General features: G+C 39.4%; 1 protein-coding gene across 3 annotated transcripts in view; it reads left to right on the forward strand.

The window, feature by feature from the left end:
• Positions 1 to 15,494, forward strand: part of diaph3 (diaphanous-related formin 3) — a 155,956-nt gene extending 140,462 nt beyond the window's left edge. For all 3 annotated transcript variants that reach the window (XM_014999113.2, XM_088004225.1, XM_088004224.1), the window contains one exon: positions 13,838 to 15,494. In XM_014999113.2, the coding sequence (XP_014854599.2) occupies positions 13,838 to 14,184 (347 nt within the window). In that variant the 3' untranslated portion in view covers positions 14,185 to 15,494. The remainder of the gene's footprint in view (positions 1 to 13,837) is intronic.
• The last annotated feature ends 3,261 nt before the right edge of the window (positions 15,495 to 18,755 follow it).

Consider the following 18,755-nt stretch of genomic DNA (forward strand, 5'->3'; position numbering starts at 1 on the left):
AACCTTGTGCTGGCTCCTTCACCTTGAGGTCATCGCTGCAGCTTGAAAGACAGCTCTTGGTTGTTTGCTAACAACACGCTGGAAAATGGACTTTCACAGTTTAAACGCCGTTCCTCCTATAAAGTGCGCGGACTCGTCTTTGCAGCTATATTGATTATAATTAATAAGGTTCAATTTCATCAGCAGCTCTGTCCTTGGCTTATTGCTGTCTCTCTTGCAGATGACTAGGATGTGTGGTGAAGTGCTTCTTTCTTCTCCATCTTATTGAGGTGAATGGGTTAACTTGTCGTGCTTAGCTAAGATATTTACACGGCACCATTAGTTTACTGCACCGATTAAAGATTTTGAGTGAAAACAAAAGTGTACATGATTCAAAGAAATATTTTGCTGCTCAGACTCATAAAAAGCTTCTTTTTTTTTATCCATTTAGTTGCGTGTTTCTTCCGAAAATATATGATTATATGTCCTACACAGAGCCATGTAGATCACTGATGCATGTATTTTTAATTGCCAGCCCATTCTTGGGAGTTGGAGGAGGAGGAGGCCCCTGGACAGAGGCAGTGTTAAACTCAGCCATGCTGCCCTGTCACTTAATTTGTTTCATCTGAGCCTGCCTCCCTGGCTCTCTCGCTTGCTTGCTGTCTCTCTGTTTCTCCCCCTCTCTGTTAGTCTGAGTGGTGCTAGCTGACCTTCACTGTGACACAGCCATGACTCTAATTGCATTGATATGTCAGCGAGCTCCAACGGTTGCAGGAGAGCATAGCGATATTAGCCCAAAGCACTGTGGCAGTGCCATATGAGTTTTCTCTTTCTTTTCTCTGATGACTCACAGAATCAAGCCACTGAGAACAAATAGACAGACCGACGCTTGCGCTCACATAACACTTGGGGATTTATTCTCAACATGATGCCAGGGCAGCACCAAACTTTGTGGGTGAGAGGCAGAGAAAGCCTTTGGAGCCCCTCAGCCATACAGTGAGTTTTAGAAACACTCAAAGAGCTTGGGATGTGACCAATGCGCTTCTGATTGGTTGTTTTGAAGCATGGATCCTTTTTTTTTCCACCTAATTTGAAAATCAAGATGATCATAATTTGTCCACACTAATTTACTTATGTTTTGAATTGACACAATTATGTATGTGGCGGCTTTTAGTTTGAGGCAGCTGCGGAAAGGGTTTGCTTTCTGCACAGAGCACAGCAACAACATCAAATTAAATTTGTCAGCTTGTGCATGCTCTCTGTTCTCTCATAATGTGTGCAGTGTTTCCTCCCTTCTTGTACCCTTCCCCACTGTATGGATCTGCATTTGTTTTTAACATGTCTCAAACTGTTGAATGGAAAGTAGCAGCCCATCCAAAGATCTGTCAGATTTATGATAATGTTATTTATTTAGTGTCATCGTCGCTCTGTTTTGCTCAATTCTTTTCTGATGCTCTGCCTTTTTCTTAGTTTTGATTCTGATATGGTTTGATTTGATCGCTTTTTTTTTTTTTTCCCACCGCCAACTGTTGGGTGGGTGTATGCATATCCTTCTGCCTACAGGCTTCTGCATGTGTGTGTGTCATGTTTATTCATCAAAGATGAAATCTGAGATGAAGTGGAAGCATAAAATTAGCATATTGTGCATGTTAGTCCGTGGATTAAAAGCCTTTTTTGTGCTCTGTAGAACAATGTCTAGATGGAGTCTTCATAGATTGTCTCCATTGTTCATTTATATTTAAATTTTCACCACCACACAGTAAAGTCTGCACACAAAATGCAATGTGGCTTCAACTCTTAAAGCAGTCACAATATACAAACATGTAGGCAACTGACAATGCGTGAAGGGACATTAGAGTGCTTTATTTATCAGAGTTTTGTCATTTCTTCATTGTTTATCTCACAAAAGGGTTTAGATCACGTTGTAGGCCATTTTGTTCAGTAATAAATACACCATATTGGCCAAGGTTTTGGAGAAGTGTTCACATGATTTTAAGTCGTATATTTTCTCAGTACAAAAACATTAAAAATGACAAACAATGCAAAGGTAAGAATTGCATACACAAATGTTTAGGGCTGGTGTAAAAGAATATTTTAGAAATCGGGTACTCTATAGAATTTTTTTTTACGATTAATCGAGGAATCGGATCTCTTTCGCCATTCCTACCGTTTGCTAAAAAAATAAAACGTGCCGACACAGTTCCTCTGCTGTCGTACTTCAACCATCGCGCCACAAAATTCAACACCAGGCTGCTAACACTTCACAACAACTCATAGGCGGATGTCAGAGCGCTGCCCACCACAAATAATGATCCGGGCGGAACACGGTGCACTACATAATAAAACATACTTTAACAAAGCTTCGAGGCACATCAATTTTCCTTGATTTGTTTTTGTAAATGTAGGTGATCATCTTGGAGCTAATGAAATCCTAAATCTTCAGTATTGCATAAGACCAACAAAATAACTTGATTTACAGAAATGTTATGTCCTAAGCAATCATGCTAATTTGAAAGTGAGCAACTTAAAGCTATTCCTAAAGGATCTGGCTAATGGTTTTGTATCCAAGGCATGTTTATGAAAAGTTGAGTGGAAGGACAAACTTTGATGCAGAGTGGTGCACAGGACACAATAGCGTCAAAGGACGAGTGGAGGGACATGGAATGCACGATGCTTGAGGTCAGAATTGAAGTTTCTGCAGTCAGTAGTGATGTAATTTTTGGTCGTAAAAATAATGGCATCCTAATTAACTAATGCTAAAAAAAGCTGTCTTAATTATCCAAGCATCCAAATTACTGTGCACCCAGTGGACTTTTGGTATAAGTTTACATTTTGACATAATGATCTTTCTCTTTATATAAATGTACGGCACTTTTTGATGCAAAGAATACTATGCTGTCATTGGCAGTCTGTCTCAAGTAATTGTACTGATTTTAGATTTTTTTATTTTTATTTATTTTTTTTATGAACACTAGTCCCATTTTATTTTTTGAATGAAATGGAGAACTTTTCACATTTGTGCTGGTGGTCTGTGGTTCTGTACAAAGAGTTGGGGTTGAAGGACAGCTGACGAATGAGTAGCAGCAAAAAGAAAAAAAGAAACTTGTGATTTTTCAGACAGGATGAAAGAAAGGGGAAAGTGAATGACATAAAGGAGGCAGAAGGAAGTGCATGGCTTTTTTTTTTTGGGGGGTAGGGTTTCTTTTTTTGAAAGAGCAAAACCTGTGTTGATGGAGACAGGCTGGTTACCAGATGGATTTTGTCAGAGAGAGAAAAGGGAACACAGAGAGGAAAATGCTTAAGAGATGGTGGCTGATGTGGCTGTCTGTAATACGATATGGCAGATGCGATTTATTTTTAGGACACAAGGCCCCAGAACGATAGGTTTTATAGGGTTTTGAGTGGGTTGATCTTTTTAAATATTCAACTTCAATGAAATATGGAGCATGACTCCAGGCTGTTTGGAATTCATAAGTCTGTTTGGCAGGACTGGCCCTGCATATTGAGAGCCGTCAGAGTCGGCCCGAGTGTTAAACACAACCCCTCAGCTGGCAGCGCAAACAATGGCAGTGGAAAAAAAAAACTCACAGAGAATAAAAGAGACAAACAATAAAACACTTCAATTGGAGGTAGAAGTATTGAATCAGCAGTTACTGTAAAGACTGAGGATAATCGGCACATGTTGCCTGTAGAGGTTTGAAAATAATGCCACCTAGATGAGGCAGCAGGACTAAATGTTCCTCATTTTGTTTTTAAGTTAAGCTAGACGTGAAAATATTAGATATCTACATCAAAGTCTTCACATAACATTATGACGTTTAATAGTTCTACAGGTTAAATGTTAAGAAGCAAAGGGTTAAAAAGAACTTTAAGTATTATTAGGGCTTCATTTTTAATCTTATTAGCTTTATACTGTGCAGAAACATATTATTCCAAGAGTGAGCTGAACAATATGCAGGAAAAGTTCTAGAAAAGTCATATACATATTTATATTCTTAAGTGAATCCTCTGAAAACTTCTTGGTTGCTTACTTTGTTTATGACCATCTGCAATAGAAGTGAACTTAAGTGAACAATATGAACTTAAAATATCTACTGGTAATTATTTCGATGAGGATGTAGATGAGAATGAAACCTAAAGATCATAAGCCTTTTTTGATGTAAGCATATCCCTACATAGAGTTAATAAAATCAATTAGCACAACAATCTGTTTGAGATGGGTATGATGAAGTGGAGCTTATTCTTCTCTCTGAATATTTTTCCCCCTGCTTCAGAATATGAAGGTGCAACCAAAATGTTTAGAAATAAAGGCGAAGTACTAATATAAAGATTTTTAGTGTTTGCTCATAACAAGCTGATTTCTATCTCGAAACCATTCATTGGTGCGTGTTTATTTAGATGCATTTTCCTCTTGATCTTATTATTGGGAATTTCCTTATGCATTTCATGTCCTAAACTACCGTCGACCATATTCAAAATGTTGCTCATTATGAAAAACATTTCTAAAACGGTCTTAAGGATTCCGATTTTTAATTTTTTTCCCAAAAAAAAAACCCCATTAACAGCGTTCCCTGCCATTTCAGCGAGTCTCTGCGCATAATGAGAGATAGTCCTCTGGACATGCTTTTCATAAACCTTTCAGTCAACAAGTTTATTATTTCTTGGAGCTGACTGATTGAAAGCTAACAGAGAAATGTGTGCTTCTGTCTTTCTGAGTTGCGAATGAGTTGCAGCTTTGAGGCTGGAGGCATGTGAAGGATCAATATTTTCCTCACTGTTTGTGTGACAGGTGTACACTGCGAGAGAAAAGCGGCTGATAGAAATCCTTAGTTAGTGTGAACTCACCGAGGGGAAATACATATGCATTAGGTTACGACTGCTGGGGATATTTACCAGCAGTAACCACACAAACAACAACAACAGGTAGCGGAGCCTGAAACCAAGACATGTTTAATTCATGCCAGTTGCAGAAGAGTACACTTGCTCTAAACCTGTATCTGTGAAACAGTTGGCGCTTATTGGGAGTAGACCGCATTGGTGTGTTTGTGTGTGCGTCTGCGTCAATGCAGTGATGTGTGTCTGTCAGGCTGTCTTGCTATGTTTGCGTCTGATGTCTGCTTTTCTCTGTGTGTGCGGCAAACAAACTGCGATGAGAGACCCCAGGAAATGATGATGTCCCTGTATAAAGAAACATTCTCAGTCCATTACCCTGCATGTAGAAATAATTAGTTTAAAGCAGGAGTAAGAGCCTAGGTTGCAGGAACCATCTGCCAGGTGTCTTTCCACTTTGTAAAGCAGGCAAACTAATTTGTGCTCCTTGAAGAATCGTACCTTTTTTTTTTTACACTACACCGGTGAATGCAAAGTTCATGTTTGCTGACCATGACTTTTTCTTAATCTTGCATCTCGCAGTGACATGTAGCTCTCTTGAGATTAATTTAAAAGTCCTTATTTCTCAAAGATTATTCATCCCTCAAGCCATAGTGCAATGCTATGATAATGTTTTTCTCTCTATTCAAAACGTAATAATTAATACATGATATAGGCACTTCTTTTTATCTATTTCTGGGTGCGCATTACACTGCTGAGATGTTTCTTGTATTGATCTATTTCTGCCATCAGAACATGGGAACTACTTTTATCATGTTTTCTCATATCTTTAGCTGCTGATGGTCAAAAGATTGATCTTCGACTACATGAAACAAAAGTTGTTTCGTCTGTTTTGGCTTTGCTGCTTTCTGTCCTCAGCTGAGTGTCTTCGGCAGCGTGATCCAATGTGTACATGGTAGAAGTACTACTAGCAGGAATGCAGGCTTGCTTTGAAAGCAGCACTGGGTTTACCAAGGCGTGTTAATGCAATGTCATGCTTGGCTGCAGTGCACACAGGTTTAGGTTCAAACTTTCAGCCGAAGCACTTGAGCTCGGGCTTTTCATATCCAACATATCTGCCTTGTTGGATTTAAGCAGTCGATTATTCTAACAACACCAGTACTGCCTTGTTCTTTTAACGTTGATGAACGAATCAGACATTGCATTGTAGCCACAGTTAAATTATTACCCGTCTTGTTGCGGCGCAACGTCCTGTCAGGAAAAAGCTGACACATTTTTTTAGAAGAGTGGTCCTATTTCCAACACAGCAGCAGCGACACTTCACTGTAACAGCAGCCGGGGCTGAAGTGGGCTGTGCTGAAACTTCTTAGAGGCGGCTCAAAGACGATGTCAAAGAGTCTGAGATGTTTATCCTGCCTCCGAACACCCCAGATACCAATGTCACGGGGCTTGATGACATCTGTGGGAAGGAAACCTAATCCACAAAGACCCCACCTCGAGCCCCACAGGGCCCAAACCGCCATTTAAAAGTGAAAGCCCCCAGATGTCCTCTTTGCATGTACTCACTGACTGGAGCTGTTTTTATAGCGCAAATAATAACAAAAATTTAAAAAAAAGAAGTTGTTTAATTTTGAGCCAGCGGTCCAAATGTTATGCCTCTGTATATGCACACCTAAATCCACAGTTTCTCAGATATCGCAGTTAAGCAAATGTGACATATTGAAGATGTCTTCTGTTTTGTCTGTACACTTCTGTGTGCAAAGGTCTTTGTCATATCCATTAAGAAAATTCTTACAAGGCTGTAGTCACAGGGTGACCTATAAATGTCAAGCAACCACTGGCCGTTCTCTCTTCTGAGCCACTTACACAGACTCCACTCACGGTGGTCACAGATCACTGATGTATCGCTCAACATTTTGTGGCTTTCTGTTGAACTCTCAGTGATCATTTAGTGTTATATTTACAGAGAACTCTCCCAGATTGTATAAACGGAGTTAGTCTTTCCTTGAATGTCTTCCACCCCCCATGCAAAAGCACATGTACAAGTTGCCTTTTCCTAATAAGTTATGTGGATTTGGCCTTTGTCAAATTGTGTTTAAATCAGACGTTAAAACATGCTAACTAATAGTAAAATCCAATTTAATGCAATAATTATTTGGACTGCATAAACTTTAAATTTGGTTAGCGCCTGTGTTTTCTTTATTTTTATTTACTGAAAACATAGTCAAATATACAACCAATCCAAAAACCTTCTAAATGAAAGCCTCTAAAAGCAGCACAAGGAGTGTCGGCGGTTTCTTTCTGTTCTCAAGTGGAATTTTCTACGTTTTAATTGAACAGCAGGGTTCTTCATATTTCTGAGTCACCTGGAATATTTCTTTTTCGTGCAGACTCTTTTATCTGTGTTGTCTGTGTATCCACAATAATGCTTGAGATTGTCGAATGTGTTAGAAAGGATACAAGAACGGTGGGTGTTAAATCGCAACTTAACAAAGGATAACACTTTGACATGCATTAGAGCAAAGAACACCTCAGTCACCTAAAACAGTGCTGTTTTTCACATTACCCAGAGGGACTGCGACATTTCTCTTTCAACGATCCATCTCCATGCCTGCTCTGTTTTCTCTCCTGTTTCATCTTTATAACACCTTCGCTTTTTCTACTTTATTTCAGTCTAGTACAAATTATAGTCATTGAGTCCGAATCATGCCACTGTCTCTGGGCTGTTGGTTCTGTCCACCCTGTCATCTTCTTCCTAATTATTACTTTTCCTCCCCTCTTGTTTTCTTTCCACTCATCTTTCAGTGCCTTCTGCTTCTCTTCATGCTTAATCCTGTTTGATGTTTTGTTTTTTTCTCTCTCTGTGACAGTCTGTAGACAGACCAGTGTGCGCACGCACACACACACACACACACACACACACACACACACACACAACAGGCTACAACCAACAAACAAGGGACAAACCTTCAGTGATTGTTGCATTGCCCCATAATGATCTTTAATTACAGCCGGCCTACCCAGGATACACACAGGAATGCTAACAAGCTGTCTGCTAGTGTTTACCTCTCAGAAGTCTTGCTTCGTGACACTGCCAAATGCTTAACTTTAGAGATCAAACCAAAATGTGACTTTTCTTTACGTGCAAGTCCTTCGCTTTCAACTTCACGAAATATAGAATTTCATTCTTCTAGACAAAATAATGAGGTTGGTTTTCCAACTGTTGCCTGAACTTGTACAACCGTTCATCAAAGCTGAGAAAGTTGAGACTGTTTGGTTGTTTTGGGCTGTTTTCTTCCTTTCTGGCATTTTTTTTTGCTAGTCCAAATATAAAAGGAAGCCATTTAGTCGCTGCATCTGTTTTTCTTGTACTAATTGTTGACGGACAAACGGTAGTGAAGTCGCATCATGTTACCAGATAGTCATCCCAGGCACAGCAACAAATCTACTAAAGAGCGACTGAAAAGAGTATCAGTGAATTGCATTTGAGATTCACAGAAAATTCAACTGGCGATGGCAGTCAGACGATGGTAAACATGATCAAAGTTACTGTGTTGTAGGGCTCAGTTACAATATTGGACATTTTTTTTTACAAATCAAACATCATTGCTACCTAAACTGAACCAGGAGGGATCATAACATCCACATTAAGATGGAGCTTTAAAAGAAGACTCTGACTTTGGCTAAAGAGACAGAAATTTTAAAACTACATACAGCTTTTTTTTTTTTTTCCTTTCTTTCCTATCCTTTCTTGTTTTTTACATCCAGATTTTTGTTTTATAATTAACATTTAAATGCATCAAACTTAAAGGCTCTGAAATAGAATGTATTAATTAATTTAAAATAAAAACTCTTTTATTAAATACATCTGACCTCTTATAATAAAATCCGCTGCACCATACGTCATTTTCTTTTGAAGTTATCTATTTCTAAACATACAAGAATAGAGCCTATAAAAGCTGATGAAATAGCTTTTTCCACCCCGTTTAAATAATAAGCAAAATCATCATAAGCTGTAATAGCGCTTAAATTTGTTAAATCATTGCTTTTCTTATTGAGTCAGCACCGAAGTGTCTAGAAAGTACTAAATTAAAAGATAAACGTATCCTCCCAGACATAGTAGCTGCAGATTAAGGCTGCATTATTGTATATGTTGCACATTATCAACAGGCGCTTCAGAACAAAAAAAAAAATCCCTTTCGTATAGTAATTACCAGACAACGTAGTCATTATTACGTTTATGTCCCAGAAAACATGTCAGCTATCCTGATTTTAGCCTTCTAGAGTATTTCTACTTTATTTCTTTATTTTTTGTCAGTTTGCACAAAAAGAGCAATTAGAAAACATTAACTATGGCCGTGAAAAACTGGCTTAGGAAATTTCTTGCTGTTTTCCTACACCTCGTATTAAAAAAGTAATCAAACGCTTGACAGTTTAATCGCTGGGCTGAAATATTTGTCTATTTATACTTTGAACTATTTAAACAACTATTGCTGTTTCTTTAAAGGTTTTGTTGTTCGTCGTGTGATACAAGTGCACTTGTAAATGTATGAAGGCAGGAGGGAAAGTCGACATGCACGCTGAACACGCATTGCCAACAAAGCTGCGTTTTGATTTATGGCAGGTGTAAGTAAGTATATGTTTGATCTCGCCAAGTTTAACTCGTTGTGTCAGTCATTCCTCTGAGGGAAAACATCTCTTCACTGTCTGTGCCTCTTTCTCAGTCTTCATGACTACTCTCTTCTTAAAGTGATCAAATACACCCAACGTCATGGAAGATGACAGAGAGGGAGGGCAAAAAAGAGAGGAGAGGAGAGACTCATCTGCATCTGTATTTGAACAGGCAAATGCAAACGGACCAAGTGATCCAAGCAAGGAGGAAAATGTGAGTTTCCTTCAGCAGTTATGTGCAGGGGGGGTGGGGGGGGAGGAGGGGGGAAATAAACAAATGCTCCATCTTCTGTGTTGGACAGGGCCCTTCACATTTACACAGAATGCCGTCTTATTAGACATGTAGCAAACCACTATTGTTCCATCTTGAAATTCCCAGTGATGCTTTCAAGCCCTTTAGAATTGCAGCATGTCTATTTGATTTGAGGTTTTGCTTGTCTTCTGCTGCAACAGAAGCAGTGTCAGTCGCTGGGTAAAAGGCTCTGGGCTTTGAGACTCACAGTTTTAAAGACCGTTTTGCAGAGAAGCTGAAAGCGAGAAGCTCCATCTGCCAGCTCGTTTATCAATGTTTTTCTTCTCAAGTCTGCCTTCCAGGAAACTAAAGGGCAGCGTTGCACTGAAGTTTGTGATAGACTGGTATTTTAGCACAATCATATTGTGTTTATGGCTGGCACTCTGGAAAATAGTGGTCTTCCGACTCTGTTGACTGTTTTGTTCCAGTCTCTTCACAGCCAGTCATACAGATGAGTTTATCGTTACCGCAAAGGTGACAGTGTGGCTGTTTGAATCACAGAGGGAAATATGCAGCCCCCGTTTTGTTGCGTAATCCACCGTCTCCTGCCTGCTTACCAACTTTTCCACACACGAGGAGAGAACACCCGGGAGGTGGAGGGAGATGAACGAGTTTAGGCTCATCTGCATCATTGGAAGCTACAAATATAAATGGAACAAATGATCTTACAAAGGGAAATGTGGAGTGCTGTCTGCTGCTTTTTGAAAATTGAACATAGCTCTTTTTCCCAGGCTTATGGGACAGGAAAAGCTTACTTATGGAGCGCCACTTCAAAGTGTAAAGATGAGCGCTGATATTGGAAAATCAGCATACTGTTTTTTATACATAGAGTACAAAGTCGAGATATCCTGTCAATCATTTAAAAGAACACAAATGCAAAATTTGTCTATCTTAACTATCAATGGTTTTAAAAGGAAACTGCAGCTTTAAGAAACCATTACTGGTGAGTAACAAAAACAAAAACGTTTAAGAAACCATTACTGGTTTCTTAAACGTTTTTGTTTCCTGGTTTCAGGAAACAAAAAAAAAGCTAATCCTATTTCCCCATAACTGCTGTTGGTCAAAGGCAGTAAGTGAAACAAACAAACAAAAAAAAACAAAAAAACTACCCAATTTACACGGACATGCACCACATTATTTTTCTTAGAGCTGAAACTGAACGGCAATTAAGATAAACACCAGAGAGCTGTCAATATATAAAAGCAGAAAGCATCCATGGGGATTCTACTGAATACTCTTTTTATTATATCTAATTATTTATGGAGAACTCTTTCTTTTGTTGTTGTTTTTTAGGAGGAGTGTGGGGGTTCAGGCCTGTTACTTGTGGGAGAAATAATTAGTCTTTTCCTGCTCCAACTCTGATCAGATGTCCATACCGATCATTTTGAAAAGTGCTGCTCGTCGCTCGGGCCCCCTTCTCTAGCAAACGCTTGATGACGAGACTTCCTGCCACAACCATTAACACACTTAATTTTGTGATTTAACCGTCAGTCGTGTGTAAAAGTGGTAATGGACTCAATAATCTGGATCTCTGGCTCTATTATTATTATTATTTTTTTTTTAGAAACTGCACTCGCCTTATTTCCTATCGTGCCATACATTGAGGCATATTAGGGGGGGAGGGGGGGGGGGAGTATGTTAAGTAGGTCAAAATGTGAGAAAAGTTAAGCTGATTTTTATTTATTTATTTATTTTTTATTAAAGATTTAATTTCATGTGCCATCTGGGCAGCCAGCTTACAGTGTACTGTTTTATACAGTCAGGTGATCAAACTTCAATGCTTAAGAATGAGCCTAAATGTTTAGTTGAATTGTTTAGAAAGTTGTTCAAGCAATCAACAATTAACCTTAAAGCAGTTATTCATTATTGATTAATGTAGCACCCTACCACCGTTAGTCACTGTGGTTTGGGTCACTGAAATGTTATGCGAGAACCTATTTAAATTTGATTCTCCTGCGACACGCGTGTGGAACGTGCTCGGTGGCCAGATTGATCTTTTCTCTGCTGCCCGCGCCGTCGCAGCGTGTGTTCTATGGAAAGCCTGTGCCGGTCTGGTGTTCAAACCCAAGGCCATCCAGAGCGGCAAATTTGATTAAAATGTGACTTGACTCGTTCTCCCTCGCACCCTTTTGTCAGCTGTTGGTTAAATGAGTCCAACCTGTGAGATGAGGTATGTTTTACATCTCTCTGATGTGTTTTACAGCTTAGATGAAGGCATATGTTGAGAAGCTCGGGAAGCTTCAAAGGACGGGGCAGTTTGGTGTCACAGGCAGGCAGAATGAGGAAAGAACTGAACTTGCCAGTACTTTGATCATCTTCACTGCTAAAGTCGGATCCCTGTTAGGAAAAGAAGGAAGGGGAAAAAAAGGCGGGGGGTTTAGATAAAACATCTTATTCAAGCATGCATTTTTCCTGTTCTTGCTTCTTTTTGAAGTGCAAAATGTATATATGTAATGATACCAGATTATGTAGATTCTCAGAGATAATAATTAAGGCTGCTTGAAGTCCTGAAAGTGAGATTAAAATGCATGCTAATAAAAATTCATCCTAAAGTTTCTTCACAGTGAATATCCGCCTGCCTGTCCTTTTTCCCTGGTGTCGGTTTAAAAGAGATGTCAAAATGCAAATACTTAATAACCCAATGCATTGTTCTCACAGCTTCAGCTTTGAATTTGAGTTGTTTTTTTTTTTGTTTTTTTTGTTATGTTAAGGAAGACTGTTTTTGTTTTGCTGCTAAGAAAGTCAGGCGCAGATGCCAGAGTTTTACAGGGAGGACAAAGGAACAGGATGTGATGGGCAAACTGGGAACGGATAGACTGTGGGGAGTAATTGTTAGCTGTTACTGTTCAGACTGTTACAACAGGAAGAAAGGACGAAAAGAGAGTGAGACAGTCATCCAAGGATTGAATCTTCAGCTCTGGTTAATGTTCAGTCATACCAGCAAAGTAAACACATGCTACTCATTTCGCCCCTCACTGCCTCTTGTTTGCTTTTTTTTTTTTTTTTTTTTTTTGGTCTGTGTGTGTGAATGTCGAGAGTGTGATTGTTGGCTTTCTTTGCTTATTTTGCACTCGGGGTCCTTCTTCCTGGCTCTGCTCCCTTTATCCTTATTTATTTGTCAGAGGTGGTGTTCAGGGACGTTCCTTGTCATTCGTCAGCTTGGCCCATAAAACACACTGTCATGACTGACTGGCCACGCTCCAAACTCATTACCGATTGGCTGACAGAGCGGGTCGCTGTGTTCTGCTCTGCTGTGTTGACTCCTGTTTGCCAGACATTTCAGGCTCGGGGAAACTTTAAATGCGCCGGCGCCTTTCCTTTCGCCGCTCCTCGCAGTCTCACACTCAAGGTCACATGAATATGGATTTCGCCTCCTCTTCCAGTGCGCACATACTGATGATGAAGTCTAAGATCTACTCACAGGGATTATAATTCAGAACGCAGGTCTGATTCTGGCATCTGGGCGTCGCTCCGTTCCACTGTCTGCCCGGAAACATCCATTGGGGGGATACGAAAAGATGGAGAGGACTTCTGTGCGAGCGGAGAAGCTGCAGAAGGAGAATGGATGATGATGGTGGAAACGAGGGAGGCGGAGCCGGGTGCGGGGGGCAACTCGTGAGACAAACGTGAAAGAGAATATGAGATTGGAAAAGGCCAACATACTATGTTATTGAGTTTCTGTTGCAGTTGATCAGCCATATCCATTTCATCATAGCGAGTTGGCTGCACGCCACAGTCTGCTGCAGAAAATCTATCCTCATCAATGTGCATATGCACTGTATTTATGTCTGTTCGTCCAGAGGAACTGCATGCATGAACATTTATATTGCACGTCAACATGCTTGCTAAAGTGCTTATTACTTTCTAATACTTTTATGTTTTGCTGCGTTCTAACTGTCACTACATTTTCTAGTCACTCGTCTGCGTCTTCTCTTTATTTAATCTGTAATCTGATTAACCTCTCTGGCTTTTCATTCATTTAACGAGTCAGTCACGCTTTCCCCTCCTCCTCCCTCCTCTCCTCTCTATTGTTCTCACTCCTCTGCCTTTGTTTGTCTCACGCAGAAAACAACAAGGCACCTTTGCAAAGGTCTCGCTCCCGGCAGAATGTAAATGCGAGCTCGGCGTCAAAACCTCCCTCTGCCAAGGAGGTGCGCAATGAATCTGAAGGACATCCATCTGTAGCCAGGGCCAAGGCTTCTGCCTGCTCTGAAGTGGGCCAAAAGTACAAAAACACTCCGGGTCACAGCCGCGGGCTGGACAGGGAGCGGGCGGCGGCGGACAGAGAAGTGGTCAAGCCGGCTGAGAGAAAGCCAGAAACGAAAGCGGAGAGTCCCGTCCTCCAGACGGCCGCCGACGCCAACGGAGAGCCCGATGTGGAGGCTCTGCTGGCCAGACTCAGAGCGTTGTGAGATTCATTTCTCATCACTGAAAGAAAATGTTACATCACAGCAAAAAATAAATAAATAAATGCTTTTCATGTAAGCTGTGGATTCTCCTAAAACATTATCTCTCAAAGGACCAACATTACCAGAAAGAGGAAGGAGGCGCGAGTCGCCACACGGTTAGTAAAATGAAAGTAATGAGTCTGAATACTCAGATTATAATCCTTAATGGCATGGAGGCAATTAAAGGCATAATTTTATCCAAAAAAGATTTAGCAGAATATGATCCTGATATGTGTACTGCCAACATAGATTCATATGAATCAGAGAATTTTAGCTTTCTACTGATAGATGTGACGTTGCTCAGCAGCTCTATGTATTCTAGAGATGTGCAATGTTACAGAAAACTTTCACATTAGTGCTTTTTTTGATTGTGCATTAGATGCTGGCCTTTACATGTTAGCAGTTTAACACAAGAAATTATATTTGGTAATAAAAACGTTTTACGCTTAATTTTCTTTTACAATATTTGTACCTTTATTCCTTTATAAGATTTTGATATATTTTATACTCAGAACCTCTAAAAAGTGTATATAAATAAATATAAAGGATAAAGAATTAAGACATGATTACACTTTAATGGTACTTAAATCAGGATTCCTACACAATCTTTAAAAAAAGCCTCAAAGAACTATTTTCTTTCATAATCGAAATGTTTTATTTTCTAGATTTTCTCCTTTCTTCCTTTTTCCCCAAAAAGAAAAATATCTAAAAGTGTTATAGACATACAGTTATTTTTTTTTTGTTGCCATTGTTTATTTTATATTGATTTATATTTAAATGAAATACTTTATCTTTGATTTGATACATCTGTCCTTGATCCTTTTTACACATCTGTATTTTGGTTTTTCACCTGTTGACTGAATGTTATACCCATACAAAATCTAAATGCTGAGTACTTTTTACAAAAAAGACTGGATGCAACACAGTTCCAAACCATTTTTGTTTTCTAATATTTAATCTAATTTTCCAAGATTTCGATAAAGTTATAAAAACAACTTGTAACACATTTAGAAATTTAAGTCTGGAAAACTATAACATTTTAAAATGAAAAAATGTGTATGTATCCTACTGAATGTCATTTTGTTTTTGTATTTTGTCTGCTGATTTTTCATAACTTTTTTTTTTTTTGCAGAAAAGGCTGAACTATTGTCTAAACGCCGTTTTGTCTTCACTCTAACATTCCTTCTGTCATTACTCGTCAAATGCATATTTTTTGTCTTTATTTGTATTCCTCAATCTTATTGAAATATTTACAATAAAATCTAAGCAGTTTTCTTTTGCCTTTTATGAATATTTTTTGTAATGTCATCTGTGTATGTACTTTTTTTATATATATCTTTAGCATTTCTCATGGTCGTCATACATGTAGTTCTGGAGCAGATTTCTGAAGGTAAGCACTGATTACATCTTCACATGCCGGACCCATAAAAAAAAAAAAACCCTGAGGAGCTTGAAACCATCAAAACTCCTCCTAGTTGTTAACAAGTGCAGACAACCTAACAACCACTGAACACCAGTTTGCAGCACCAGTCAGCAAGTAAAGCTCCAATAACATTTGTGGTGAGGATTGTGTGAGACAATCAACACAACTCCAGGGAGTTCAGATCATCTGTTACCTGTCTTGTCTTCCAATGTGATTTTTTAAAAATGTTTTGTTTCTTGTTCTTTTTCAAACTTTTCATAATCCCCTGGAGTACTGGTCATCACTGGAGCAACTTTACCACAGACACGGTGCTCATTTCGCTGCTTGATCATAATGTGTCCTGGAACAGGTGTGTGAGCATATTGTAAATGCACTCTGCAGACAGCCTCTGCGTAAAAGCAGCAGCTATTTTGGTCGATATTGACACCCGAGGTGGGACGATCTGCGTCTGACTGAGAGGTGTACATCGCTTCCCTTAGGATCCGCACCTTTCATGGCTTCCTGCAAAATTCTGTTTCCGTATGCATGATTGATCACACAATAGGCTTCATTTCACACAACTATTACCTAGATTTTTTTTTTCATGAAAAGCCCTCTAATCATTTGCATAGAAAATGAAAAAACTAATTTATCTTCATCTCTTTTTTTTTTTAATACCTTTGGATCGTTAAATATTTCTAACAGTTTCACTGCAGACTAAAACCTTGTTAAAAGCCTGTGTGAATTTGACTGTTTCAAAAGGAAAAAAAAAAAAAAAGACATTAAACAGCACAGCACCGAACATATGCCTCCTTCATAACGTAAATCAGTGGTACATGAATATACAAAAGATTAAACCCAGAAGTCTTTTATAATCCGAGCGGAGACAAGATTGAACAGTTGGGGAAGAGAAAGCTGCAGACCAGTTAACCCGCTATCTGACGAGGTCTGCTTGCTTTAGCCTGGCAGCTGGTGAATCTATTCAGTGCTGGGAGCGGCACAACTGTCCTCATCTGGAAAAGAGCCAAAGACAAACATCTCCCCAGCGATGCAAACAGCCGTTTGGGGAAAAGCAGAGCTGTTGCTAACTAAGCTCCTCCAGAGGCCTTGATATAGCTTCGGGTGGCAGCAGCACGCTTCAGCTCAAAATCAAACTGAGGTGTTTTACGCTTCTCTGTAAGGTTGGAACACCAGACTGGCAGTCATCAGTTTAACGTGTGATTTAGAGAAGCTTTTTTTTTTTTTTTTTTTTTTTTTTCCTTTTCATTTTCCACTTCATCCAAGAATAACCTCTATTTTTGCATTGCCGGAGTTTTTCTTTTTAACTTTACAGAGATTATTTTAATCTTAAATCCCCACACACATATGTTTCTTACATGTGGCGTTTCTCCCAGCTAATTAGCATGCTGGAACATACTTTTGATTCTTTGGGTTATTAGCATTGCACCAGCTGCGCAGATGCCACCAGATTTGGAATGAATTTACAGACAATATTTTTTACACCTAAAGGTCACGTATAGTATGTAAATGCTGAGATATGCTTGGACAAATGGTACCCTGCTAATTTAGAATATGGGGGTGGGGGGAAGCAAACACCATCGCTGCAGCAAAGAGACATTTCAGTGACCCTTTCCTTAAATGTTAATGTACGTAAACGTAAAGCACTCAAAACTTCGTTAAACTTTCGCTTTTGTGGAGGCGCGTCAATCAAATCCAGTGCACCCCTCACACCTCGCTCTAACTCAAATCTGTGATCCTTAAAGCGACCGACTGAGATTTCAAAGTGAAGTTAAATTAATGTCGCAAACAATGGGGAGATTATTTAAAGATGCCAAAGGTATTCTTGCCTAAAAAAATTTTTTTTCCACTGTTCTGGTTGTCATTTAAAACAGTGCAGGGTAACAGCTGATGTAGAAACAAGTTCCAACAGACTGAGAGAAGTCTCTGATAGATCTGGACATCTGTTGGGCACAAAGGCAAAACACACTTCCATATGCTAGTAACAGGGGAAAAAAGATTGTGCAAAGTCCCTCAAGGTCCATATTTGCCAGTATTGAGGAAAAAAAAAAAAAAGATAGAAGTCAGTGAAGAAACACCTGGATAAGCTCCTGTCACGTTTACAAAATATGTGTTTTGAAAGAGGATAAGTCTTTGAATTTGTTGATGAAACACCTTTTCCAACTGGTGGAAGTGGTTGTCTGGATTGCATCAGTCGATGGCACTGCAAACAAAGAACAGATGGAGGAAAGAATGGATTCTGCTAAATACCAAAATCTGGATACAGCCGTCTTGGAGCCAGTAGAGTTGCTGAAACGAGGTTGGCTTAGACAACAGGACAATGATCCAAAATTGGCCTCAAAATCCAATATGAACATGAGCTGAGGCTTTTGAAACAATGTTCACTGTCCTCTGGCCTAAACCTCTGAAAATCAGTGGCTGGATCTTGTAAATGTTTTTTTTGTTGTTTTGTTTTGTTTTTTTCTTCTTCAGAAACTCATGGTGGCTAAGGGTGTTAATCACTGCAGCATACAGGGATGTACAAACTTTTCCACTTTACATAAAGTACCTTAAACATCTCCAACTCATGCACTACAAATTATGTCATTGACCCTTGATTGCACATGGACATGTTGACATCAAACCAAGAGTTAAGCTTTTAATTCCTTATTATGCAGGAAGGATGCAGAAATGCATAAATTTTGATGCATTATCAGTGCCGACATGGCTTTGCTCTAAAAGTGCATCAGGAAAATGACCAGCTAAACTCATACATGCAGCAAATTGAGAGGAGGGGAGCATAAGGAGGGAAGGATCTTGTTATGCTGAGGGAGCGTTCATTACTCAAAAGCCTGTGTTCTATCCACGAGGTTTATCTTCGGGCCTAATAAAGTGGAGCAAAACATATTGTGTAGCAGATTGCAATTTGGGCTCCTCTGATTGGAGACGGAGTTAAAAGTGCGTCGGAGGAATTTTGAGAATAGTAGGAAGTACAAAGCAGATCCGCAGATTTCTTTTCCCGACGAGCGAGAACTCCGCTGTGCATAAATGCTCATGTGCGTCTATTGTGGGATTTCATGGTGCTAAGATTGCTTTCTATTTTCAGGTTGTTTAGAGGAATCATTTTGTAATCTTC

The sequence above is a fragment of the Poecilia mexicana genome, unplaced genomic scaffold (assembly GCF_051168715.1).
Source record: "Poecilia mexicana isolate PSO_F unplaced genomic scaffold, ASM5116871v1 scaffold_3, whole genome shotgun sequence".
Lineage (NCBI taxonomy): Eukaryota > Metazoa > Chordata > Actinopteri > Cyprinodontiformes > Poeciliidae > Poecilia > Poecilia mexicana.